Source organism: Ricinus communis, chromosome 10, assembly GCF_019578655.1.
Source record: "Ricinus communis isolate WT05 ecotype wild-type chromosome 10, ASM1957865v1, whole genome shotgun sequence".
Classification (NCBI taxonomy): Eukaryota; Viridiplantae; Streptophyta; class Magnoliopsida; order Malpighiales; family Euphorbiaceae; genus Ricinus; species Ricinus communis.
Genome location: NC_063265.1, coordinates 10,475,575 through 10,501,511, shown reverse-complemented (window position 1 = coordinate 10,501,511; position 25,937 = coordinate 10,475,575). Strand labels below are relative to the sequence as shown.

Below are 25,937 nucleotides of genomic sequence, written 5' to 3'. Positions count from 1 at the left end.
ACCCAAGTTTCAGAGATTCTATATACTATTTTTAATTATTAAAACTATGGTTTTGAGCGTGGATTTTATTAGGTCTTATCAAGTTCTATCTATATTTCATTCAAAGCAAAGAAGAAAACGCCAAAGAAAGAAGTCCCATTTTGTTGAATTTCCATGGACTTGGCAACTGTTTGAGGTTCATCATTTGCTTATTGAGTAGTGAGCCAACCACAAGGTTCTTGATGTCAAACATTGGCAGGAGTTAAGACAATAAAAGAAAAGAAATTAAATTTATATATGAAGGGAAAAACTTAGTGAGGGGCACTCCATGCTGGGAAGTAAGGGTCCATTCTATTGGAGCTGTAATTCATCAGGGAATTAATTGTGCAAGGTAATTTGGCAAATCAGATGAACAAAGCTTTTCATGATATTACAATAGCAGACCTCACTATATACTATAAATGCTTCATCCATAAATACATGTATTCCAAATTTGTAGCCAAAAGAGAGCCGCAAGATACAAACAATTTGCCAGTAACAACCTACGCTTTTCAAGTAATCAGGGAACAGAAAGTATTCATCCCCAGAATTGCTATTCTTGCCAAACTTTGAATAGCAATAGCATATGAATAGCACAAATATAGCAGTAGCAACATTTGTGAATACCCACTTATATGCCATGCTGCCTACAAACTCTGGATGCCTGGGAAAAAAACAGAAGGAAAACGAATTCATGATATTCAGTAATGTTGACAAATAATAATAATAATAATAATAATAACAATGGCGCCTGTAAAACAGGGGCAGCAACAAACTGACAAGGTTAGCAGATTGTCAATACCCAGTTCACAGCATTATCCCAGCCAACAGAAAGAAATCTATGTTTCGGGATAGACGACCCTGTAAAGGAAAAGAAAAAGGCAAAGAGTAGATTTGTGGCCCCTAATAAAATAGGCCACCAATTTGTATGTGTTCCATTTATATGAATGCTTCCTTCATTTTTTTCCTGACTAACTTGCAAAAGAGTGTGAGAACAAAAACAATGCTACCACCCCAAAATGAAGGCATGTATTTCAGCCCAACTAGATACTGTATATAGAATGCCAGACTGCCCCTTCCAATTAAAAGAGCTTCCTTCTGTATGCTCTTTCTGTTTTTTAACCAAGCCAGGGAACAACGGTAAAAATGACACACCAAACTGACTTCCCACTCTCCTTAAGCTTGAGCTAGATCCAATCACAATGCCTATATCTGCCTGAAGCAGACAAAGCAAATCGCCAACTGAATCTCCAATATAGACAGTCAAGTTCTTTTTCTCAGTGCTGTAATTCTTCAAAATGCTGTTGAAAGCTTGAGCTTTATCAATAGGGGATTCCACCTTCTTATCAATCTCACCCGTAGAAATTGACTCCTCATAAGTGAACTCATTTGCATGAATACTCAGAGTATCCAAACCCCCTGCTAACCCAAAAATTAAATTAATAACTGATATACCACAAACACTTCCTGTAAGGTTGAAATACTTGGTAACAGTAAAAAAAAAAAGCTGCATTACTGATAGAGAGATAGAGAAAGAATAAAGCCATCATATTTATAGAACTGAGAAACAGTAGCAATTAGAATATAGAGACCCAATCAAATAAGGGAAGGCCATCAGGCAAAACACTGTTTGACACTTATTAGTTCAATATAAGAGATCAAAAGATCAATTCAAGCTACAGACATATTATCATCAGGATTACAGATATATAATAAAGCTACTTAAATTAAATACAAGTGGTTTTGTATCAACACATGTAGATGTCTATGTCTTTGTATTTGAATATATGCGGTTTTAGCCCCAAATTAACATTTATGAACTCTTTGATATCTCTGCAAAAATGCTAGCCTACCTAGAATATGAACATGAGTTATGACTCTAATCTGGATAAAAATCCCAATAATTTAAGTATCCTACATATCGTTTTGTGAAAGGTGATAATGCCAAAGGAAACACATCCTTTTCCCAACTCACGGATAAGTATGTCTATATGTTCATGTGCAATCCTGGATCATTTCTTTCCGGCCTGGAAAAAGCATTCCCATAGCTCTATGCCTACCGTCTTTCTGGTTATTATTGTTAAAAACCGCATTCCTCGACCAAAAGGCCCCCCTTCCTTTCAAACATACTTTTAGCTTTGAAAGATAAATTATAGGAAGCACAGCTTCCACTCCTTCTCAATACCCATCAAAAGCAGAAGCACTAGGCTTCACTTAATAGGAGAGGAAAGAGCTGGAAGTGAACTCCCAATAGATTAAGCAAACTCACTACCCAAATAAAGACATCTACTTAGCTTGGACCTGAATCCAACACTTGTAAACTCCTGTCTCCAGGGACAGAGGTACCTTAGATTAGAAGCCCCTACATAAGGGGCTTAGCTTAGGACTGCAGGAAAGATTATAGCAACTAGGCCAGCTACTAGATACACACGCACTAATGGGGAAAGCCTCTTATCTAGGAGAAAGAAGGACATCCATATTGGCTTACAGGGCTTACCTACATGTCTATATGTTCATGTAAGCTTAATAACCAGTACAAAGTCAGGGTTGACTTCAGTATTTTAAGATTAGACTATTAAATGTCTTAAAACTCTTTACCCCTATCAAGCCATACTGGCCATCTAATCACTGAATAAAAAAAATTTCAGCACTACACCAGAATGTGACAAAGAAGATACTATCTACAGGATCAAACCTATGGGACTTGAGGAATGACAAAAGGGAATAAAATAAAGAAAAGAGAGAAAAAATAATAATAATAAAATAACTATAAATATATAATATAAAATATTAATATATCAAATAATATAAGTAGAATGAATTTAGGTTATGATCCATATGCTTGTATTAAGATGATTTCACTACAATGCACTTTTCTTTTTCATTTGGTTGGTGCTTGCACAACATAGAATCTATAATAAACACAAATAACTCATTTGCAACTTCAAAAATTTATGTACCATTATTGGGGGTTTTAAGAGATTATTAATGGCAAACTATAAACTAAAAGTTGATTGCCAACAACAGTGTTGTGCAAGCATGTGTTCTTCGACTTCTATTCTGAATTCCTGTCAATGAAGAAAAATACCTGATGAGAAAGCAGATCTGATGAGATCAGCGCACCAACAATATGAGAGCACATGTACATTAGCATTCAAACTTTCATTCTTCACTAACTTCTGAAAAAAGCTAGTGCAACCTTCCTGAAGAATTAGCCGTTCACCAGCTCGTTTTATGTCTTCAAGATTCAGACCCTTAAGAACTCCAGATCCAATCACTCTAGAGTTTGCCCTTCGTTCAAAGTCTGAAAGTTGCTCGAGTGCTTTACATAGAGCTTCATAGTTGAACTCCACTGGAAAAGCACAAAAGAAAAAGAGAAGAGGTAAATAAAACCTGAGGAAAGAATTCTGTCTAAATGCCTTCTCAACACCCTCTTCCCCCAAAATTAGGTATATATTTCTTGCTATTATACAACAAGCATACCTTTTTCAGAAGGCAGAAGTCTTTCAATGCATTGTTCATACTCTTCTGTATATTGTCCAGAGATAATATCCCAAGTGTTCCTCAGCTCAGCTGATGGCATCCTAGCAATTTGATTCTCAGGTTGAACCTGATCAGATTTTGGTGCTGTTACAATTGCAATCTCTGCCAGAATGGCAGAGGAATCAACAACAGTGCATGTCAAATCAAAATCAGAAAATATCACAAGGCGATCTTCAGCAGGGTTATGCTCTTTTGTCAGTGGAACCACAACGGGCTGGGCAAGCGGCTGCACATTGAAGAACTCAATTTCAAGTTTCATAGCTTGGTAATAAAGCTTTTCAATGATGTCAAGCTCTTCGCCTGTTAAAGGGACACTAAGTTTATCCAGCAAATCTTCAGTTTGCAATGCTGATGCCTATATTTAAAAGGAAAAAATATTTAAGATGTTGGGAATAGTACAGAAGGTATTTTTCGTAGTATATTTCCTCCCAGATAATAATCAACAAAAAAGTAATCTGTTTGATGTCTACCAAAAGATATACTGCTGCTAAAAAATGGCTTACCTGAAAACCTTCAGATGAGTAACTGTCAATCCACTTCTTGTAAGGATGACCACCATCCTCAGAATCTATAAGTGCCAGCAACTCCTTACCAAGAAATGCATACAGCCGCATGCAAGGTGTCATGGCACCAAGAGTGTAAGCAGCAACTTTTGTCCTTTCAAAAGGAGTTGCAAGTTTCCCAGGACCTTTCACTCCTTCAACCTTCCCAGAGGCTGTAGCCAACAAAAAATCCGTGTATTTTATCGTTGCAGAATTGACATTCCCCTCTTTAGCGGGATCTAAGCCCCATTCCTAAAATAAAAATGAATATCAGAGGATGGAAATGTAAGAGAAGTTCATATGCATCCAGGACTGGAAACTAAATATTGCTATAGCTTTTTACCACTGTATTACAAACTACATTGATGTTTTGCACATCATCTCATGAAAAACAGTCCATGATAGAAGCTAAGAATTGAAGAATAGATCTTCAAGGTAAAACAAGTGATGAAGATGGTGATTTGCTTCTTGAATCAAAATTGTTCTATTCAAGAGCAAATAGTTACTGCTAAAAAGCATCTGGTCACTTCTCAGTATTGTTTCACGATTTATTAAATCATCTAGTCAACATAAACAAATTGAATGCTACAAGCATAGATCAGGAAACCAAATCCATCATACAAAGACAGCAGTCCCATGAATAAGTTTCACTAGCCCTTGATTCTTTGGACTTGTTACAACCAGAATTGCCAATTCCAACAATCCACTAGGAGCTTTAGAAGTATGGTTGAAAATGCAAATCAAATGGTCCATGGGATTACCAAAAGAATCAGAATCCACGCAGCAGTAGGTCGTTTGATTATATAGCCTTCACTTAAAGCAGAGTCCACTTTCACAAAAAGCCAAAACAAGAAATTACAAAGGTTTTTCTTATCTGACAAGTACTGCAACCAAAGCACCCAACCCTCCCTCTCAAGTATCCTTTGTCCCTAATCCTCTCTCTCGATATCTAGAAGTCAATGTAAAGCTGCCCCTACCTCCTCTCGTTTGGTTTGGTTCTTCTACAACCAAGCTACCACAATTAGGGACCACAAGCATACCATGGGAGACAGCAGCAACAGTAACTAACAATGTCACAAACCTGGAAGTATCATAAGATATGGCTAAAAGCAAAATTGTTCCTTCAGACCCTAGCGCAAAGGTAAGAACAGCGATATTGGAAAAATAAGCTTCTTTTAAGGAGTAAGTGGAAGCCAAGTTATAAATATAGAACCATGGTACCACACAACTATAAGAGATTGGATAGTTTTCAACTAGAAATCACAGGTATCATTTTGCAAATTCAGCAAATCAAGATCAGGTCTTAGGTCTTGTAGCAAAGTCATCAATTCGATGCATAAGATATCATAAATTACTATCCAATTTTTTATTCACATTTAGGTGCCTTATGTGGAAATTTTAGTCAGGTTGATTTACTTATATCCTAATGTTATATTTCAAGATCCATATAAATATCACCGTTTATCTACCAAAAATATCCTTTCTATAAACTCCAACGACAGTGGATCTGTAATAACTAAAAAAGAATATTCTTTCTGTATAACGTCAATATAAATATCACCATTATCTACCTAAAATATAGTTTCTATCAACTTCAATGACAGTGGATCTGTAATAACTTTAAAATGAAAAAAAAAATCAATTGCCAGGAACTTCTGTCCCAGACCCAAGCACAAGAGAATGGTGCACTATTTTAAAAAAAGGAATTTAATACTTACCAACACACCTTGCACAACAATATGCCATGCCTTCACCACTATTACTGAAGGTCTTTGCCAAAAGAAGTTTTCCCTTCACACAAATAACATTTATACATAACAAATTAAAGTACCTATACCATACACATTGAATAAAACCATGAATTCTTACTGAAACACCATTGCAACCTAATGCATAAAATATCGGGTATGGAACAATATGAAATGAATCACTTAATTGAACCAGCTCAGATTCCCTTGACAGGCATTTTCCAATGCTACAAAAGTATCCTAAATTGAAGCCACATAGTGACATAGTGTTAAGGAGTTCAAGCAACCTCCTAAAAGAAAGTGATTTTTTCCAAGAATAAATGAGGCAGCAAACTTATGATTCATGCAAGCACCAGCAAAAGGTTCAAATGGCCTAGATGGCACTTTAAATTTTTGCAGGTATTAGCAGTTGGAGGCACGGGTGGGAGGAATATAATGAGAGGTAAAGGGAATCCTCAACTATCATAATATAGAAAGGGGAGAAGAAGACACTTGAATATCTAACCTGTATAAATGAGTTGTGAAACTTTAGTTCCCGCATAACATCCTTCCTCAACTGAGCAATTACTAGCTTCGCATCATCGTCATCAGCACACTCTTCTGACAGTTCATACCTAAAGTTCCAACAATCAACAGGAAAAGAGGAAATTGAACAACCCACAGATAAGTACACTAGCTGCAATGGCATAGATAAGACTAGGTGAGGCAACATAATAACAATCCATTTCACATGGAAGTTCCAAAACATGAAATTGTACTTATCCCCACATAATAACAATATAACCATCCAACAGGTTGCTGCCAACTGACATAAATGAAGAAAATATGAAGTTTTTACAATCAAATGTTTTAGGTTTGTTGTCTTCTCCTAGAAAAATAATTCACAAAAAGTTCCAATAATTAGAGGATGCTTAATATTCTTGGTTCTTCTTCTCCAAACTATTCTCAGCAACCAAATGGAGATTAATCCTTAGAATCTTTAATTTGTTTTCCCTTTAAACTTGAGTATAAGCATTTTCCTATAAGCTAAAGTACAGAAACTGAATTGGTAAAAACATTAATAAATAGAAAGAACACCTAAACTGGAAATTAAAAGGGTGGTAAATGTTTCTAAACCCCAACAATTTCCTTAATCGCATTTTTTTATCATTTCTAAAGCCGCAAACAGGCCAAAACAAAACAGAATCCAAGATAAAGGTGATTTCAAGAAAAATATTAAAAAAAAAAAAAAAAGAAAAATCGATCACTAACGCTATGTTAAGTGTAAGCTAAACCTAACATGTCATCTTCCGGCCATACATTCAAGAATCACACTAATTTCAAAAAAAAAAAAAGGAGAAAATATAAAATTATTAGATTAAAATAAAGAAACCAAAACAAATGCAGAAATGAATAGTCTATCGCAAAATCAATTCAGAGAAAATTAAAATGCTCTGTAATTATTTCTAAAGCTAATATTTTCCTCATTCACTTGTTTTTATAATTTCTAGAACAAAACAGACTCAAAAATAAAAGTAAAAAGAAAATCAATAATAAATTAGATAAATAAATAAATACTCTATCGCAAAATCAATTCAGAGAAAAGAAAAATAAAGAAAATAATAATAAGATATAAAGATTGGATTAAAGAAATGGAAATGGAAAGGAGAAGAAGAGGTACTAACGCGTGAGCGAAGGATTTAAGGAAGTGAAAATCCTGAGAGATGTAATGCCTAAAAGAGTCAATATTAAGGTTCCCAGAGGCTAAAGCGACGACAAAAGGAGTGTAGATAGCGAAAACAGATTCGCGACGGAATTTGATCCACAGTTTAGCAGCGAGACCTTGATCAGCAGTAGTAGCAGTACTGGTAGTAGCCGTCGTCAGCGACGAAGAAGAAGAAGAGAGCAGCTTAGGAGGGATCGCCATTCTGGACGATCTCCAACTATGAGAAAACAGAGAAACAGGAATGAGGGATGAGTCGGATCGGAAGAGAGAGAGTGGGGTTTTGATTGGGTTTCTTGGAGTGAACAAGGAGGAGGGTAGGCGTAAGCGCATCAAAAATTAAAAAATTAAAAAAAAAAAAAAGAATTAAAATTAAAATTGAGGGAGAGAGAGAGAGAGAGAAATGAGTTGGCAGTTGTGAGCTTTCTATTTTGTTTTTCCTTATTCTTCTTGTTCTTGTTGTTGGAGTTGAGGGGGTCAGGGAAAGAGAAAGATAATGGGAAAAGGGAGGGAAGTTTTTATCTTATACGGGGAGGCATTATAATCCTATTACAATTTTTTATTCATTTCTGATCTAAATTTTATACAGATTCCTAATTCTAATTTAATATACATTCCTAATTCTAATTGAAAAATTACTATACCACACTCTCTATATATATACACACACATCCATGATGGAGTTCAAATCATTCAATACAAATTTTTATAAAAAATTGAAGACAATAAATCAAAAGAAAAGGTACAATATTTTTAATTTTATTTTATTGTTAGTAATTTATGTATTTATTGTTGTTATAATACTTTATTAATAGAATTACTACTTTTCTTTATCATGAAAATTTAAAATTCATTTCTTCTTATATTTTTTTCTAATTATTTTAATTTTGAAAAAAATAATTGGAGTAAATTTTAATAACATTCTCTCTCTCTCTCTCTCCATATATATATATATATATATATATATATTATTTTAAATGTTTATTTTCTAGATATTATTTTCATTTTAGATGAGATAATAGTTTTAATTTATTTTTTTTGTCTATTTTTATAAACATTCTCATTATTCTCAATTATGTCATACCAACTAAGTTAATTTTAGTTAAGTGCAATAGATTATTTTTTATTTATATTCTTATTTCTTTTAAGTATTTTTAATTTTATTTTTATTTATAATTCAAAAAATTAGAATTTAGACTTTTAATATATAGAGTAAAATGTAATGTATTTATTTATATTTGAATAAAAGTTTGTTGAGCTCTTATTTTATAAGATCACTTTATAATAAAGATTTTAATGTATGTAAAAAAGATATTAGAGAGATGTACATTTTATACTAAGTTTGATCTCTATTGTTTTTCCTTCATTATTAGAAAAGCCAATGCCTGATCAAGAAACTCCATCTCCGACAAGGAGCAATCAGTTAGAAGATGATAAAGATTGGTTCCCTCTTGTAGTGGCTCTAATGGATTTTCAGAGTCTCGCCGCCATTAGAGAAGGAGCCAAAAACAACAATATTGTCGGTACATCTATTAGGTCACTTAGTGCCTTGACACCTAAGCAAAAGACTGGATCACTTAGTGCCTTAACATCCAAGAAAAAGAGAGGTTGTGAAGAAAAAGTAGTACAGGAACCCAAATCTTTACACCCTCATGTAAAGATTTTCGGAAGCATATTTCAACAAGGAGGAAAAGAAGAAAAGGTTAATACAAAAAGGGCAAGGACGTGCTTTAAAAGTGAAGAAAAATCATGTCAAACTGTAACCAATATTCCTTATGAATTGAGGAGAAAAATCGAAACAAAAGGTGGCACTAATGTGAAGTTGGTGATGACTAAAAAACTATTCAAGACTGATTTAAGCTCCGGACATAATCGTTTATCAATGCCTTTGAATCAAATAAAAGATCATACTTTTCTTCAAGAGGAAGAAAGACAAAAGCTAGAAAAATACGATGAATTATCTGTTCAGTTCATGGAACCATGCGGTGTTGATTCTGTGGTGAAGGTGAAGAAGTGGGCCTATCGAAATCAAAAGGGCAGTTCTTATGCACTGAGAACTGGTTGGAATGATGTTGTGGCTAGGAATCAAACAACTGAAGAGGAAATCAAGGAATTCAAGGAAAATGACATGATTCAAATATGGTCATTCAGGGTTGAGGGGGTACTGTGGTTAACATTGTGTAAGGTAAGGGAAGCACCGAATGATAATAATGCTAATGATGTTCACAAAGGGAATGGAGATGGTGCAAGCACAAGCCATAATGCTGCGGTGGACTAAAATATTTATCATTATATATTTAGTTCAAACAATATCTTCTTATTTTTATTTTTTTGAAACTTTACCCTCAGTCACATATCAAATGTCTTTTGCTTTTATAATTGGAGGTGTAGAAGTAGGTCCTAGTTAAAGTTTTGTAATATAGGGTTCAAATATCTTTTTCTTTTGATGACCACTTTTTTTTTCTTAATTTTAATAGACTCTTGGAATTCATATTGAGTTTTTCTTAATATAAATATATGTTTGGTCACAAACTGCAGGCTTTGATTGTAAAGAATTTTGACATACATCTGCATTATTTATATTTTCTCGCAAACTTAAGGAAATAATACAAAAATTTACCCACTATATCTTTTAGAAATTATATCAAGCAAGACTTTTATTCATTTAACTTCTCATATTTGAGAAAAAAATATAGTAGTATTATATAAGATTATATTTGTAAACTTACAAACTTGGTAGTGTAGTAAGAATTTTGACTGTGGAGTAATTAGCGTGCTACTGCTATTCTCTCTTAATCCTTGAACAATTTCTACAAGATTTTATTGAGATATTGTAAATATAAAAAAAAAATTAAAATTAAAATTAAAACCATTGGAAAAGAAAATTAAGCAAGTGCATTATCATTGGCTTACAATCTGTTAGCAGGGGAAACTTTTAGCCAACATAAAATTCAATGTAATATAAAGAAATGTGATATAAAAGATGATCGTCTCTTTGGTATCATACAACAATGGTAATGTCTATCAATTTTTAGTATTCGATGAGAAAACATGATACTAGGAGTCTGCATTCAATTTGATATCAACAACCATGCACCATGTAAGCGAGTTTTTTGTGCTTAGCAAATCAATGGACTATCATTCACAAACACAAAAGCATATACATGTAACTAGCTTTAACTATCCTATACTAGTATAGTAAGCAAACTGTTTGGAGACACTAGTTGTACAATATTGATACAAACTACAAGGTCTCATGGATCCTCGAATAAGGGATTGGTACGAAAGAGAAGCATTGAAGAGAATCTTATATACCTGCTTTTGGTCCTGCGAAGAATACATGTTGATAAAGTGATTGATGCTAAATCAAGCTGCCATTGCAAATTTTGTCGTCTTGTCCAAGCTCCTTAGGTGGTTTGTTCTTGTGGTTGGTCGTTGGCTTCATCTCCAAGCTTATAACCGCTAGTGTTTTCTCTATGTTCACCTCATAAGAAAACAATGTTGCATAATTTCAAATGCCAGCAATTAACGGAATCAAAAAAGGAGCCTAGTCCAAGAGCCCAAAAATGGGAAAAGAGCTATCAGCAGCCTAAGAAACAATGGTCTGTCCCTGACTCTTCTTGTTCTACTCAATTTTCCTTTTATTTGTTGCTTTGGTAGCTCATCCTCCTTTTGTCTGGGTTTTTCCCTCGGAACTTTACGTGCATCATCTAGTTCATCCCATCCACCAAATTTATGTACCTTTTTGCCACCCTTCTTAAATGAACCACTATCTGATGCCATCCATGACTGGTAGCTCGAATTGCCCTTATGAGTCTTATTTTCTTCTTTTCTCTTATTTGTTTCTTCCCTACTGGCAGGCCTAACAAATGGTTTCTTCCTAGTTCTGGTCCTTGTTCGACGTCTGGGTTTCGGCCTGCTGCTTGCACTTCCCCAGACCTTATCAAACACCAAAGAAAGTGCTGTCTGTCCTAATGGAACTGCCAATGCCATGAAAAAAGGATTTGGGCCAGTTCCTAGCAGCAAGGATATACCAATGGCTGGAACCATCCAACCAAAAGCTCTAATCACCTGCAATAAATCACCAAACAACATTTTCAGGTAATGTCAAATATCATCTTAAACCATCAAAGTTGCAAATCAACAAGGACTATCAGTTCATGGCGTCAATTGTGCCTGAGCCGGAGATTTCAATTGTGCCTGAGCCGGAGATTTCAGTAACCCCACATAGTTGGGACAGACAATGCAACTAATTATTCTTACAATTGATTGCAAACAAGAGCAATATAGGCAAAAGAAAGTTTTTTTCACAGTAGTAGTATGAGTCCGGTGATTAATTGAGATCATGATTGTGTACTCAGCTTTTCACAAATCACTAGATTCTTCCTCTTCAACAATCACCAAGTGCATGTGTTGCTTGCTTTAAATTTTATATCCAGAATCTAAAAAGAATTTGCTATATTGATAACATTGGGAACTCTCTCTGAGGAATCTGACCATAATCAGAGGGCAAATATGCAGATGAACATCGTACTTGTTTCCACATTATCCAATTACATCTATCACAAACGCAGTTAACTAACTTTACCCATTTCCCAACTCACCCTAAAATCCAATACTTCAAAAGAAAAAAAACACTCACCTTAAAAGCCCAGAATTCATTTTCCACGTCGTCGTCGTCGTCATCATCATAATTATAATCATAGTCATTATCAGACCACCAGACTCTCTGCTTCGCAGTACCACCGAATCCAAACTCATCGAACCCGTCATCATCAGGGTCAGTGTAGAGCTCATCTTCGAGATTGATTCTGATGCGTCCTACTGTTGAGGTGGAGCCTGAGTTCGGTTGATGATAATAACCAGATGGAAATGGGTTTGTTGGGTTAACGATCTTTATTGGGTTTAGAAATGGCAGTGACTGTGGTGTAGTGAAGGAGAGCTGTAGGAGAACGTAAGTTCCCATTTTGGGGATTTTTAATTTACATCTCCTACTTTAAAATCTATAGCCATAGGCTCACTGGTCAATCACCATAAAGTTTTTATGTTTGGCTAACGAGAACACGGGTGAGAAAAAAATCGAACATTAAAAGCTTAGTGTACCGTGAGTATATATAATTGTAATTATTTAATAATAAAATGTGTCGATAGTTTATTAATTTAAAATCTAAATAAAATTATAAATTTTAAATAAATTTTCTTTTAAAAAGATAATTATTTGAATTAAGTTGTTTGACCTTTTAATTCTAAAAAATTTAATTAATTAAATAGCGTTTTAGTTTTTAATCTAAAACTGATTGATTGTATTTTTAATGTTTTATTATTATGTATTTTATAAATATAATCTTTTATATTATTTTTATAAAATCTTTTAAATTATTTACATTTGATTTATATTTTTTTAAAATTAAAATTTTATATTAACAACTTTTAAACAAGAAGAATCAAATCCGTTCTTTCTCCTTCTTCTCTTATTTTGGTTAATCAAACTAATAATTATTCAAATTCTTAGTTTGGCTTTTATCAAAAAAAATAAAATTTTAAAAATCAAACAATTATTTTTTAATATATATTCAGTCCTCTAAATTATATTCACTCCTAAATTAAAATAATAATTAAATCTTTATACAAAATGTTACACTTCAGTTAATCCAATCTTAATCATAAAAAAAAAAAACCATAATTCGATTTTAATTATATTCCTTAAAGAAAATTGTTGATTCAGTTAACTAAAATTGTATTTACTTAATCCCTGATTAACTTCTTTTATTAACTAAAAAATATAAAAGGATGGAAAAAATAGATAAATAATAAATAGAAAGCTAAAAATCTAAAGAATAAATAATAATTGAAAAAACTGTTTTGGTTACAGAATTAAACCACAACTGTTAAATGTAAAACTGAAACTATAGGGAAAAGAATTAAAAAGTTTTAAACAAAATTAAAACCAAACATGAATTATAAACTCGAAGTAGATATGATACATTCAAATCTTATTTATTTAAGAAAAAATATCCGTATACGATGGCTTTTTTTACTAAATTTATATTTTTCAGTTTTACTGTATTAAGATATTAAAAATATAATTTTTTAATTTTTTTAGATTTATAGTTTTGATTATTTTTTGCTATTTTTAAATAAAAAAATTGACAAACAATTAAAAGACAACCGTATTATAAGTTTGCAAAAAAAAAAGTCAGAAAAATAATATATACTTAAAAAATTACACTAGTAAAAAAATATTTTATTGATTTTAGAATATCCTCCATTTGATCTAAGTCTATCTAATCTCATAATTTAGAATAGTTAGTTTGTTTTGAGATCTAAATAGTGAAATGGTTTAATAAGCCACCCGCAAAAATAGTTTATCAACCACATGAAATTCATCCTCATATAACAAAAATACATTGATAATGATGTGTTTGCCTCTAAAGAAAAAATAAGGTTTTGAAAGATATAATCTAAACTAAGAAAGAAATAAATCGTCTCACATTTTATAAAAATAAAAAGCTTAATTTAGCTTTTCACTGCCGTATAATTTTTATTTTAATTTTAATAAATATATTTATTTATATTAATTTTTTCGCTCTATTGTTGCCGATATCAAATATATATATATAATATATAAGAGAATAATAATAATATATATATATATATATAAATGTTTTATATTTTAATATTAAATAATTAATATATATTATAAATTATTCAAAATTAATAGATATACATATGATAATTTTACTATTTGTTAAATTTTCACCCTAAATATTAAACTTACTAAATACAGGAATCTTTTTTTTTTTTTTTTTGAGGAAGTACAGAAATCTTTTTAATATATGTAACTGGGCGTAATCAACGTGCACGTGCACACGAGTGCACAATCATAAAGCTCATTTCCACATGCTTTTCCCTTTTATATATTTAAAATTTTTAATCATAACTTTCATCCATTCCTCATAATTTGCTCCATGCAATCCCACTTCAAGAAAACAAGAAAAAAAAAAACCTAAACTACAAACAAATGAAGTAAGGATGGTTGCTTCAAATCTTTGGCAAGTGTATAGATAAATGATTTATAGATGCAATCCACATAAATGGCAAAAAAAAAAAAAAGGATAGAAAAAAGGTTAGATTCTTTTAAGTTCAGAAAGCTAAAAAGAGGGAAAAAAAAAAAAAAAGGAACAGACTAGAGAATATAGTATGAACTTGAATCAAATCTTGAAACATTTTTGTAGATGAACTACTACTGATGTAACATTTGTCACTGAACAGAATTGATACTAAAATCCAAGAGAGTTGAAATCTAGAGTTCGAAGGAGTCGTCTTCTTGCAATATTTGGCTAGCAGCAGATTCTTCTTCATCATCAATCACCAAGTAAGGATTCCTTTCTATAGGCTGAAAATTATAGAATATGAAAACATAAAAAACCAGGCTTGCACCTTCAGCGAGAGCATTCATAATCCATTGAAATCTGTAATCCAGAAGAGCCCCTATCGAGGAGACCACTATTCTTGTAAAGTACAAATATCCCACCACAAATATATAGAATTGCTTGAAAAGGGTCAATTTCTGAAGGTTCCTGGCAGCTTTTCCATCTGTTTTCGATGCCTCTCGAAGACTTCGAATCGACCAAATGATAGGAAAAAACACAGCGCAACAGCATATGACATCGATCAACAAGAACATCTGATTCCACGTCATCCAATCTTTAGTAGCCGGTCCTGTCTCAGAAATAACAACATAAGCTATGTTTTCGAGAACCTGAAGAGGAATTACTATCATCAGGACATTCTTTTCCCTTTCCTGAAGGTATGGTTTCAGGAATGACCATCCTGTTCCTATCAGGATTATGACAGTGAACAACATTATGCCTTTAAAGAATCCAAAAATGTAGAATGCTACATCCCATCCATGAGGAGTTCCAGTTCTGCTTACGTACATTTTGTCCTCAGATGCACAGATCATTTTCAGTGCCTTGACAAGAAGCAATGCACCCATAATTAAATGGATCTTGTCAACAGTTGGTCTTTGTTTGATGCAGATGAAAATCCAAAGACCCAAGAAACAAGCATAAATAAGGAAGAATATAAAGTAAAGTCTAGGCAGGTGAGTCTGGCCTGCAGGAAGGAAATCTTTTACCCCATATTTAAGATTATACATTTCTGTATGTACGTACATTGACACTTCAAATTCAGGCTGACAGTTCCCGAAAACAAGACTATATTCATCAGGATCATCAATAGCTATGGACCCAGTGTTAGTTGAATTAACAGTGAGGTTATCAAACTTGAATATGAGTTGTACATACCGGCTTGATAGAAGACAGAAAGGTTCTGCGTACTGTGATTCGTTCATGATTCTTAAAAAAAAAGCCTCTTTAGCTAGGAAAAATCCCATTGAAGAAGGGCTATATTCTGCTTTATGATATTTTGTTTTCCAAGAAACATCTTTTATAGAAATGTCTACATGACCGGCTTCTGTGAAACCAAATCGTTCGAATAAGATCAGCGGACGAGAATCATCAAGAATGTGCGTGTTCTTGATCTCAGAGAGAGCGAAGGGAATGCTTGAGATTATGAACAGAGAATGTAGAATGTGGAGTATAGGGTTAGGGTGAAGGATATTTGGAAAATTTAAGAAGTTCATCATGTTATAGTGGCCAACTTGCTTGAAGATTTAGAGATGAAGAACTAGACCAAAATGGAAAACTGTTGAGATGTTTGATGAGGAACTCAAGACATAGAATAACAGATGGGTAATAGTGGTGGTAAAAGTAAAAGAGGAACGGATTTTTTGCCAAAGGTTTGGGGAGAGTGAAGGAACAATTTTAGGACATGTGTTGATCAGTTAATACAATTAAATCACATAACAAAAGCATTGATGTATGGGTTTGCTCTCCATTCTATTACAAAATATTAAAAGTGAGATTCATTTACAGTCACCAAGACTCTCCATTCTATTATTTAGCGGGTGGTGACGTAGTTTATAGTAATTTAATTTTCTTTTAAAATCTTTATGTCCTTATTCAATAACAATTTATAAAATTAAAATTAAAATTTACATAAAAATATGTCAATAATTTATATAATAAAAATTTAGTACGACATTAATTTTATATATATATATATATATATATATATATATATATATATATATATATATATATATATATATATATATATATATAAATTGGATACAAATTTTATAAATTGTTATTAAATAAATATATAGAATTTTTATTACACGTATACTAAATTCAGCTGCTTATGTCTAATAGTACATGGCTTAACACGAAGGTGTGTGCCCTTAAGCGAGATAAACTAATTGCACTTTGGTTTTAAACAAGAAAAAGTAACCAAATTTATATATGACATTGAAGATTTGATGATTGGCATTATCAATATCATTGAGCATGGATTCAAATAGAAATTAAAAGGAAAACATACATTCTCACAAAACAAGATTAACAACTTCTGATATGGAAATCAAACAATAGAGTCATTAAAGCAAAGCAAATTCGATATTATGATTTCTTTCTTTTAAAAAAAAAAAAAAAAAAAAAAGCTACGATCATATGAACCCAATTAACTAAATTCTACAAATGAATAAAGTAGAGAATACGATTACACAGATTTATCTTCTTCTTGATCAATCACAGTACTATTGCTGGAACTAGCATCATCCTCCCCTCCCTCTTTTTGACTGCCAGAAGCAGTAGCATCAGAATCAGAATCTGAGTCTGGATCTCCCTTACGAACGTTAACGAGTGCAAAGCAGAGTTTTCCGTTAACCCTGAATGACCAAAGCTGCACAACCGCATTTTTCTTGAGCAACTCCTCGTTCTCCTCCCTAAGAAAAACACTTCTCCAACTACTGGTCAGGGCATATATAAAAGTTGTGTTCATTGGCCATTTCCTGAAGCACATTTCAGAATCAAAACCACATGGTTCAATGACTGAAACACGTATGCGTCCATCGTCGGATATAATTTTCTTTTCATGATCTTCAAGAAAGGTAGGATCCCTTACTTGCTTCTCAGGAATTGATAGACGATCCTGGCCTGTCTTTAAGTCAGTTTCAAATAGTTGTTTCATTATCACCAACTTCACATCAGTACCCCCTCTACTTTTAATTTTTTCCATCAAATCACTAGGCATTGGAGGTGGTGGTTCTAAACCTACTTTTGCAAAGTTAATTCTCTTTCCTTTCTCTCCTTTCTTTGATTTCTCTGCCTCTTTTTCTTGATACATTTGAAGGCACCTTCCCTTTGTCTTTTTGATCTCGATCATGTTGTCCCTTGGAAAATTCTTGGCAAGAGCATGTAAAGATGCTGTATTAGGTTTTCGTTTTCTACTTCTCTTTCTCTTGGTTTTACTTTTTCCTTCGTCTTCTTCTTGATCATCTTCTTTTTTCTCCTTGCGACCGTGACAGAAGTTCACAAATTGGGTCATAATAACTTTCTCCAACGGACCCTTCTCCGGATTTTGTTTGATGTCCTCCACAATTCTGTCGAAAGACCCATCTTTTTTAGAAAGAAATTCAATTCTCTCTTTTGCGCTCTTGCGTCTTTCTTCTAATTCTTCTTCTCTACGATCCATCTTTATCTTCTTTTCATTTTCTTCTTTCTCCATCTTTCTCTTCTTTTCATTTTCTTCTTTCTCCATCTTTCCCTTCTTTTCATTTTCTTTTTTGTCCATCTTTCTCTGTAGGGTTTCTTTCTTCAAAGAATACACGAAAGGTAGAAGAGAAATGACGAAAGATAAGTGAGACAAAATGAACACAAGAGAACAGAAACAATGCAGCTATAAATATATATCATAGAGTAGTAATGTTTAGGGTTCAATCAGAAAAGGATACAACTAACTATAGAGGGATTTTTCTTTTTCTTTTTCGCTTTCTTGATTTGCAAGGTTTAACCCAAAAAGAAATGAAAAAGGGAATTTTTGCTTATGGCAAGTGACGGTGAGAGAGAAATTAATAAGGAAAGTAGAGTTTGGGTTAATGAAGGATGCGGAGGGAAGGGTACATTAATTAATGACAGATAGCCTTAAGCAGATTATGATTCTACCACACCACTCACAAATATCCATTATGTGTATTAGTTTCTTATTTAGGGATTATATTTTCTTAAATTTAGATTAATTAATATTATAATTGGAAAATATTGGTGTAAATTATTATTGTTAAATATCTACATAATCCTAATATGGTACATTAATTAATGACAGAGATATCCTAAGTAGACTATGACTCTACCACACCACTCAGGATTGGCCACTAATTATAATATCCATTATGTGTATTAATTTCTTATTTAGGGATTATAATTTCTTAAATTTAGAATAGTATATATATCATAATTGGAAAATATGGGTGTAAATTATTATTGTTAAATATCTATATAAACTTATCATCATCATCGATAAGTATTATCATTATTGTGAACAATAGTAGTAATAATAATAATATAGTGTTATTATCATAATAATAATTATAACAGTAGAATCATTAAGAATGACATGCATGGTGACGTAATGTAAAAAACATATATAAGATGGGTAAATAAAACAGGAAGCTTTTATCAAAAAATAAAATAAAACAGGAAGCAAACTAAATAACAACTCTTGAAACGTGAGATCTTGAAGGCATCACCTAATTAACCAGGGCCATACCTGATCAGTTGAAGATAAAGATCGAACTCTGGAGAATGTTAACGTCCAGCCCAAATTTTCGCAATTCCTTCCAGAAGCTCTTGTCAATGGAGAAAACGAGATTGAAGCAGCTGCCCACAGTTAAACTTCATCATCATAACTCAACATGCAAATGTGATGAAAATAACAAAGTAGTACATGGACAAATGTTAGTACTCAAATACATGCTAGAATCTAGAAATATATAAGAATTGTTTTACATTTTCGGGACGCATTCATAAAATCTGCGCTAAGGAGAAAATGCATACAACTTGAGCAGGTTAACATGGGGATACGACCCTTTTTATATATACAAGCAGCTGCTAAATATTAACTGTGAAAACATTTACATATGAATACACAAAATCTCACGTCAGTATACAAATTGTAGACGGTAACAACTCTAGGGAGGTTCCGTGAAACTTCCATCATTTGATGCGGCCATATTACCAGTAATCGTTACAGGAGCATTTCCCATCCTTGAAATGGTGGAATCGATTGGAATCCCTTACCACAATTTCTCTTCCTTTGACGACTGAGAAGTATTTGAATGCTGTGTGACAATCTCCACAAACACGAAGATTCTTGAAAACCCTAATTGGTTTAGATTTTGATGTGCTTATAAAACCAAATGCAACAGCAATTTTCTCGCTGTGCTGAAACAAATATTGCTCCTTTTGCTCCTCCTCTATATCATGAAGAACAAAATCTGTATTAGGAACATAGCCCAATTCCTTTATTTTTACAGCTAATTGATCCAGTTCCTCATATATCTCTGGCGCTTGTAAGTGGGAAGTATCACCCACATAGAACTTATGCACCTTATTTTCCACCTCTATCCAGCTACAACCTGCTTCCTTAGTCAAATTTCTCTTTTTCATATTCTTTCTAACTTCCGCCACTTCTTCCCATTGACCAGCAGAAGCATACAAGTTTGATAGAAGGATGTATGCTGCTGGGTCATCTGGGTCCTGCTCAAGGATCATTTTCGCTGCGTGTTTCCCAAGTTCTATATTACCATAGAGTCTGCAAGCTCCAAGAAAAGTACGCAGGACCAAAGGATCAGCCTCGAAAGGCATTGAGTTAATGAACTCCATGGCTTCTTCAAGACAACCTGATCGGCCCAGTAAATCAACCATACACGCATAATGTTCCATCCTTGGAACAATTCCATGTTCCATTTTCATTGACTTGAAGTGTTTCCATCCTTCGGATATCAAACCCACATGACTACAAGCTGATAAAACAGCAATATATGTGATCTCATTTGGCTTCACACCTGTCTCTAGCATTTTGTGGAACGTCTCCAAAGCCCTGACAGCAAATCCATGTTTTGCATAGCCTGTGATCATCGAAGTCCAAGAGATGACATTGCGATCTCCCATCCCATTAAAAACTTGGAAAGCAGCTTCTATATCACCACATCTAGAGTACATAGAGATCAATGCATTAGAAATGTGAAGGTTTGTCTTAAAATCTGATTTCAGTATCCGAGCATGGATTTGCTCACCCTTACCAATTGCACCAATGCTAGAAGCTCCGCTCAAAAGGCTAGCAAATGTAAAAGCATTAACCACAAACCCTGTATCTTCAATTTCATTAAAGAGTTCAAATGCTTCTTCAGAATTCAAACCCTTTGCGTACGCGTCAACAATGGTGTTGTAGGAAACCAAATTCTTCTCAAACAGCACATCGAAAGCTTTCCTAGCATTTTCCATGTTATCACATCGAGAATACATGCTAATAAGAGAATTTCCCACACAATTAACTGACGCGAACCCCAATTTGACCGCATGGGCATAAAACTGTTCACCTAAATGCAGATCAGAAAGATTTGCACAAGCCTTAAGAATGCTAGAAAAAGTGAAATGGTTTGGTTTCACATGTCCCTCAATCATTTCAAGGAATAGTTCAGTAGCTTCCATGTCACTCCTTCCATTCTGCACATACCCTGTAATAATTGCAGTCCATGACATTACATTATGATTTGTCATCCTATCAAACACCTTTCTAGAATCATCCAAAGATCCATCCACCGCGCACTTAGCATACATATCCACCAAACTACAGCCCACACAAACATCATAAACCAATCCTGACTTTATAGCCCAAGAATGCAATTCTTTCCCCAACGATAACAATCCCAGTTCCGCACAAGCCGAAACAACCCCACTCAATGTATAATTATCCGGCATAAACCCACTAAAAATCATATGATTAAACAAATCAATAGCATCTCTATAATAACCCAATTGTTGAAACCTACTTATCATCAAAGTCCAAGTAACAATATTTCTCTCGGACATATTATCAAACACTTTACACGCTCCCTCAACATCACCACACCCTTTGGCATACATGTCAATCAAGGCACACCCAACGCATACATGAGAGTTCAAATATCCACATTTTATCAAAGACCCAAAAATTATTTCCCCATATGAAAAATTCTCTCGATTCGAACAAGCCTTAATAACAGCAGAGTAACAATACTCATTAGGAAAGAACCCAGAAACAAGCATATCAATATAAACCCTGATAGCGTCAAATTCTAATCCATTAGTAGCATAACAAGAAATCAAAGCACTCCAGGAAACCAAATCTCTTTTATTACCCATACTTATAAAAATATCATTTGCACTATTCAATTCACCACATTTTGAGTAAAGACTGATTAAAGAATTTAAGATAACCGAGTCAAGCTCGAGTCCAGACTGGGTTAAACAATTATGAACGAGTTTACCCTTTTGAAAATTGTTAGATCTGATACAAGATTTGAGGAGGAGTGAGTAAGTGATGAGGTCAGGATGGGTGTTGTTTTGGGTCATTACGTCAAGGGCAATGATTGCTTTGCTGAGGTGGCCAGCTTTTAGGTGGTTGATGAGACGGGTATTGAGAGAGTGGGAATCGCTATGGGCTGATGATGGCGGCGGTGGCGGTGGCTGATTTTGGCGGGAAGATTGGTTATTGGGTTTGAGAGGTAGCTTGGCGGGAGATACTGTGGGAAGTGTGAGGCTCATCATTCTATTTCTTCCAGCAAGAGCTTAGTTGTAATAATGTGGGAGTTTTTATTTGAAAATCTTGGATATATACTCAAAAAATTTGACGGCCCAATTTAAAGAATGATGAAGATTGTTCACTATATGGATTTGATCTTTAAATTCTGCAAACCATAGCTAACAAACCAGCTCGAATAAATATGGGTGTAAACGATGGTGGAATTTCTTTTCCTGTACGTTCGTTTCCTCTTTTTTTTTTTTTTCCTTAACTTGTTTATTATATATGGTCAATATAATTATACACCATCTAATTTAAATGCAATGCATCTTAAAACATAATACGTATTATAATTTTAGTGAAAAATCTAATTTATTGTATATTCTGAAAAGATAATCTACCTTTTTTTAGTTAATATGATTAATTTTATTATTTATTTTAAAATATTTTTGTAGACTAATTATTTTAAAATATAAAATATGAAAGTTAATTATATGTAACTATACTTATATTAACTAATAATAAATATTTTTGAAAATTATTTATTACATTAGTAATTAAAAAATTTAACTGTAATTTAGAATAAATAGATAAATTAACTATATTTTAGGACGGAAAGAGTATTATTGTATTACATTGTCTCTAGAATTAATACCATAAAATTGTACTAATGCATTTTATTTTGTACTAATTTTTGTCCAACCTGATATTTTAAGATTACTTTTTTAATTAAGAACATCTATATAAAAGTATTATATAATATATTAAATGGGTAGAAATTGATACAAATTAATAATTGTACCAACTGAAGGAATAATAAGTAGATTCTCATTATTAGATAAATACATAACATTAAGTACTCTATTTTCTTACAATAAATGCATTCGTACATGTTTTTCAAGAAAAATAAATAAATAAGAAAAGACAAGCTTCCATAAAATGGGAAGCCTTTAGGCCACACATCCAAAGATCTTGGGATGATAGCCGCCTGCCTACCATAATTCATGTCCTTTTGATAAGTAAGAAGAAAACAAAAAGTTGATGTTTGAGAAAATATGGCAGTATAATTGTTTCATTGATCCTTTTCTATAATTATTGTGATTTAATTCACAATATATTCTTACATGATTGAATAGCTATTAACTTATTTAGACTATTTAATTTTTTTAACTTTTATAAATAAAATCATTTAAACATGATAAATTATATTTTAAAATAAGTATCGTTTAAAGTATTATTTGTATAAATAGGTTCAAATTTTTTTGTATTAAAATACTTATTATTATTATTATTATTATAAATTTTATTTTATTTTTTGTCTTTTTATTAATATTTTTACTTACAATGACTAAGGATAAAATTATAAAACAAAAATAAAAATTTATCAGTATCTTAAAATGATATTTAATATATATAAAATATATGTCTATAAGATGGCACTTATTTAAAAATGGAAAATATTACGAATACATATTATCTCTTATTATTGGACACATTTTGTCCAAAAAAGATTTGGGTGCCCACCAAACCAATAGTTGGCTTAGCATACATCCTACGGTCACTGTTTACCCCATAGAAGGGCCATAGAAACCATCGACTCCAATGCAACTCTTGTCTCTTTTTTTTTTTTTTTTTTTTTTTTTGTTGATTTTGACAGCTAGTGATATAGAATTATCCAAGAATAAAAAAATAAGAATATGTATAATAATATTTTTTTAATAAAATAAGAATATATATATAATATAGTCAACAAAGTAAGCTAAACTATTGGCTATTTTCTGGCTAAGATAAAAAGATAGTGGTGTAAGGACTTGTTTTTATGCGAATTTTGAAACAACAATTTGATTGGTACTCGGTATTTTCCTTTTTCTTTTTTTCTTTTTTCCTTAATTTATAAAAGTACTAACATATTATCCATAAAAGTAGTCGTCTCAAAAATAAAATTTAATTAAATATTAAAAAAAGAACTCAAACCTAAAATTGTATCCTATACAATTGCCCTAGTTGTCCACTGATTCTGAGTTCTGAAGAGATTGGATGTGGAATCAGTTCCATATAAATACTTATTATAGGTTTCCTTTTTTCATATTCTTGTTATAGCCATCATGCATTTTTCCCTTTCTAGTTTCAGTTGCACTCTTTTTCTTTCCCTGCAAAATTACAATTAATATTCCTGATTGCAATGGCAAAACATTTTCCAGGAATTAGCAGTTCGAGCATAAAATATGTCTGTCCTCCAATAATGGCACTTTCTGGTCCACTTCACATTTGTGCACATGGCATCTAAATAAGCATTGGGTTGCATTTTGATGACCGATAATAACCCCAACGATTCCATTATAATTTCATGCAAGCTTTCTTGTTTTGCTCGTTATAAATTAAGATTGCCTTATTTAGGGGCGAGCAGGGTTCCGAAACTATCGGTTTCGGTTTAATAAAAATTGGAACCGGCAGTTTTGGTTTATGATTTCAATTCGAACGGTTTAGATAGATTAAAAACTATATATTTTATTTAAAGAATTAGACTTTAATTTTTTTTTTTATAAAAAGTTAAGGTGTGTATATATTTTTTGGAGCTTAGAAGAGTCAAAGCCATACAGTTCTTTTACCTTTTTTTTAAAACCTTATTTACCTCCTTAATCACTTCCTATATCGCCGGAAGTTGAAATCCTTTCGCTTGTGTGGTCGAATAAAATTTCATCTCTTTTCTTTATAACTTCTATTTATTTATTATTGTTAATTTTTATTTAAAATCACTTTTCAGTCATCAAATATTTTTAATATTATCTATGTTATTATAGTTATTATTATTAATATTTAAAATAAGTTAATTTAATTCTTAATTGAAATAATAAATTAAGTTATAATATAATAAACACTTTTTCTATTTATTATTATTTAATTTTTCAAAATGGGCGATTCGAAGTCGAAACTGCCAATTCCAATTCCAGCAAATATTAAATTGGTTATGAACAAATATCTCTAGTTTCAGGTTGAGCTGATTCTAAATTTGACTGGTTCTGATTTTGAATTAATTGGTCAGGTTTTGATTTTAAATCAGCTCGTTGCTAGGTTTATCATCAACAGACACACCAATTACCCTCCCCACCTAATGCCATATATATATGTATACTTTCATGTATCAAAATTAGATCGTATCTAATAATTAAATCATATAATCATATATTTAACATACTCATAAACTTAATTCGACGGTAAATGTATCTATTAATTTAAACAATGTTTTAAATTTAAGGGCTGCTTCCCTCATTTTATAACTAAAAAAAAAAAACATACATTTTTTGAAATGGGTATTTTATTTCCAGTAATTGTAAGGATGAATTACAAAAATATATTTTCTCCTCTTCACTTAAGCTATTTAATAAGCTATGTGTTTGTTTTTTTAATCTTTTAGAACTCTATAAGACATTCTCTTTCTGACTCTTTTAGCTCTCTCACCTTACTGCCTCTTCAGATTTTTTTTCTTTGTTTCCTAAATGAATTCTTGATCAGTAAATAAAGCATGGCGTAATTCTTCCTGTTCGAATCGGAATTTAAACATAAACAAAGAGGCCGAATTGTTTTAAACATAAACAGTTGTGTAAATGTAATAATTTGATAAGAAATCATAAGGCAACCTAAGCATTCAGGAATAAAGTTAATTACGTACAAAAATCTACCAGTGATTAGTAGAAG

The 25,937-nt window shown here is 32.4% G+C and overlaps 5 protein-coding genes across 6 annotated transcripts; all 5 read right to left on the bottom strand.

Annotated features, from left to right (window-relative positions):
• Positions 1-388: 388 nt before the first annotated feature.
• Positions 389-8,060, bottom strand: LOC8258654 (bifunctional TH2 protein, mitochondrial). Of its 2 annotated transcripts, XR_007214261.1 has the most exons (7): positions 7,516-8,060; positions 6,357-6,465; positions 4,065-4,355; positions 3,502-3,916; positions 3,107-3,370; positions 821-1,437; positions 389-682 (listed from the first exon to the last, which is right to left on the bottom strand). XR_007214261.1 is itself a non-coding variant. In XM_048369633.1 (6 exons), the coding sequence occupies exons 1-6, from the start codon at positions 7,884-7,886 to the stop codon at positions 1,025-1,027; spliced, it is 1,863 nt and encodes a 620-aa protein (XP_048225590.1). In that variant the 5' UTR covers positions 7,887-8,060; the 3' UTR covers positions 389-1,024. The 2 variants fall into 2 exon arrangements, 1 of the variants encoding a protein (XP_048225590.1); XM_048369633.1 differs by having other exon boundaries at positions 389-1,437.
• A 2,535-nt stretch (positions 8,061-10,595) lies between these two features.
• On the bottom strand, positions 10,596-12,632 carry LOC8258656. The gene is made up of 2 exons (XM_002521962.4): positions 12,196-12,632; positions 10,596-11,624 (listed from the first exon to the last, which is right to left on the bottom strand). The coding sequence occupies exons 1-2, from the start codon at positions 12,517-12,519 to the stop codon at positions 11,088-11,090; spliced, it is 861 nt and encodes a 286-aa protein (XP_002522008.2). The 5' UTR covers positions 12,520-12,632; the 3' UTR covers positions 10,596-11,087.
• A 2,105-nt stretch (positions 12,633-14,737) lies between these two features.
• Positions 14,738-16,275, bottom strand: LOC8258657 (protein CANDIDATE G-PROTEIN COUPLED RECEPTOR 7). Its single transcript, XM_015721050.2, has one exon. It carries the CDS (start codon positions 16,201-16,203, stop codon positions 14,857-14,859), a length of 1,347 nt encoding a protein of 448 aa, XP_015576536.2. The 5' UTR covers positions 16,204-16,275; the 3' UTR covers positions 14,738-14,856.
• Positions 16,276-17,102: 827 nt separating this feature from the next.
• Positions 17,103-18,201, bottom strand: LOC8258658 (putative B3 domain-containing protein At2g27410). Its single transcript, XM_002521964.4, has one exon. It carries the CDS (start codon positions 18,183-18,185, stop codon positions 17,178-17,180), a length of 1,008 nt encoding a protein of 335 aa, XP_002522010.3. The 5' UTR covers positions 18,186-18,201; the 3' UTR covers positions 17,103-17,177.
• A 1,025-nt stretch (positions 18,202-19,226) lies between these two features.
• Positions 19,227-22,736, bottom strand: LOC8258659 (pentatricopeptide repeat-containing protein At3g49170, chloroplastic). The gene has a single exon (XM_015721038.2). The coding sequence runs from the start codon at positions 22,265-22,267 to the stop codon at positions 19,691-19,693; it is 2,577 nt and encodes an 858-aa protein (XP_015576524.2). The 5' UTR covers positions 22,268-22,736; the 3' UTR covers positions 19,227-19,690.
• Between the last annotated feature and the right edge of the window lie 3,201 nt (positions 22,737-25,937).

Excerpts from the sequence above, each read along its gene's own strand:
- LOC8258659 (XM_015721038.2), bottom strand. The coding sequence starts at position 22,267 with ATGATGAGCCTCACACTTCCCACAGTATCTCCCGCCAAGCTACCTCTC.
- LOC8258657 (XM_015721050.2), bottom strand. The coding sequence starts at position 16,203 with ATGATGAACTTCTTAAATTTTCCAAATATCCTTCACCCTAACCCTATA.
- LOC8258654 (XM_048369633.1), bottom strand. The coding sequence starts at position 7,886 with ATGCGCTTACGCCTACCCTCCTCCTTGTTCACTCCAAGAAACCCAATC. Across the intron at positions 3,917-4,064 it reads ACTCATCTGAAGGTTTTCAG|GCATCAGCATTGCAAACTGA; the intron begins GTAAGCCATTTT and ends TTTTAAATATAG. Across the intron at positions 1,438-3,106 it reads CAGATCTGCTTTCTCATCAG|GGGGTTTGGATACTCTGAGT; the intron begins GTATTTTTCTTC and ends TTGGGTTAGCAG.
- LOC8258656 (XM_002521962.4), bottom strand. The coding sequence starts at position 12,519 with ATGGGAACTTACGTTCTCCTACAGCTCTCCTTCACTACACCACAGTCA. Across the intron at positions 11,625-12,195 it reads ATGAATTCTGGGCTTTTAAG|GTGATTAGAGCTTTTGGTTG; the intron begins GTGAGTGTTTTT and ends GATTTATTGCAG.
- LOC8258658 (XM_002521964.4), bottom strand. The coding sequence starts at position 18,185 with ATGGAGAAAGAAGAAAATGAAAAGAAGATAAAGATGGATCGTAGAGAA.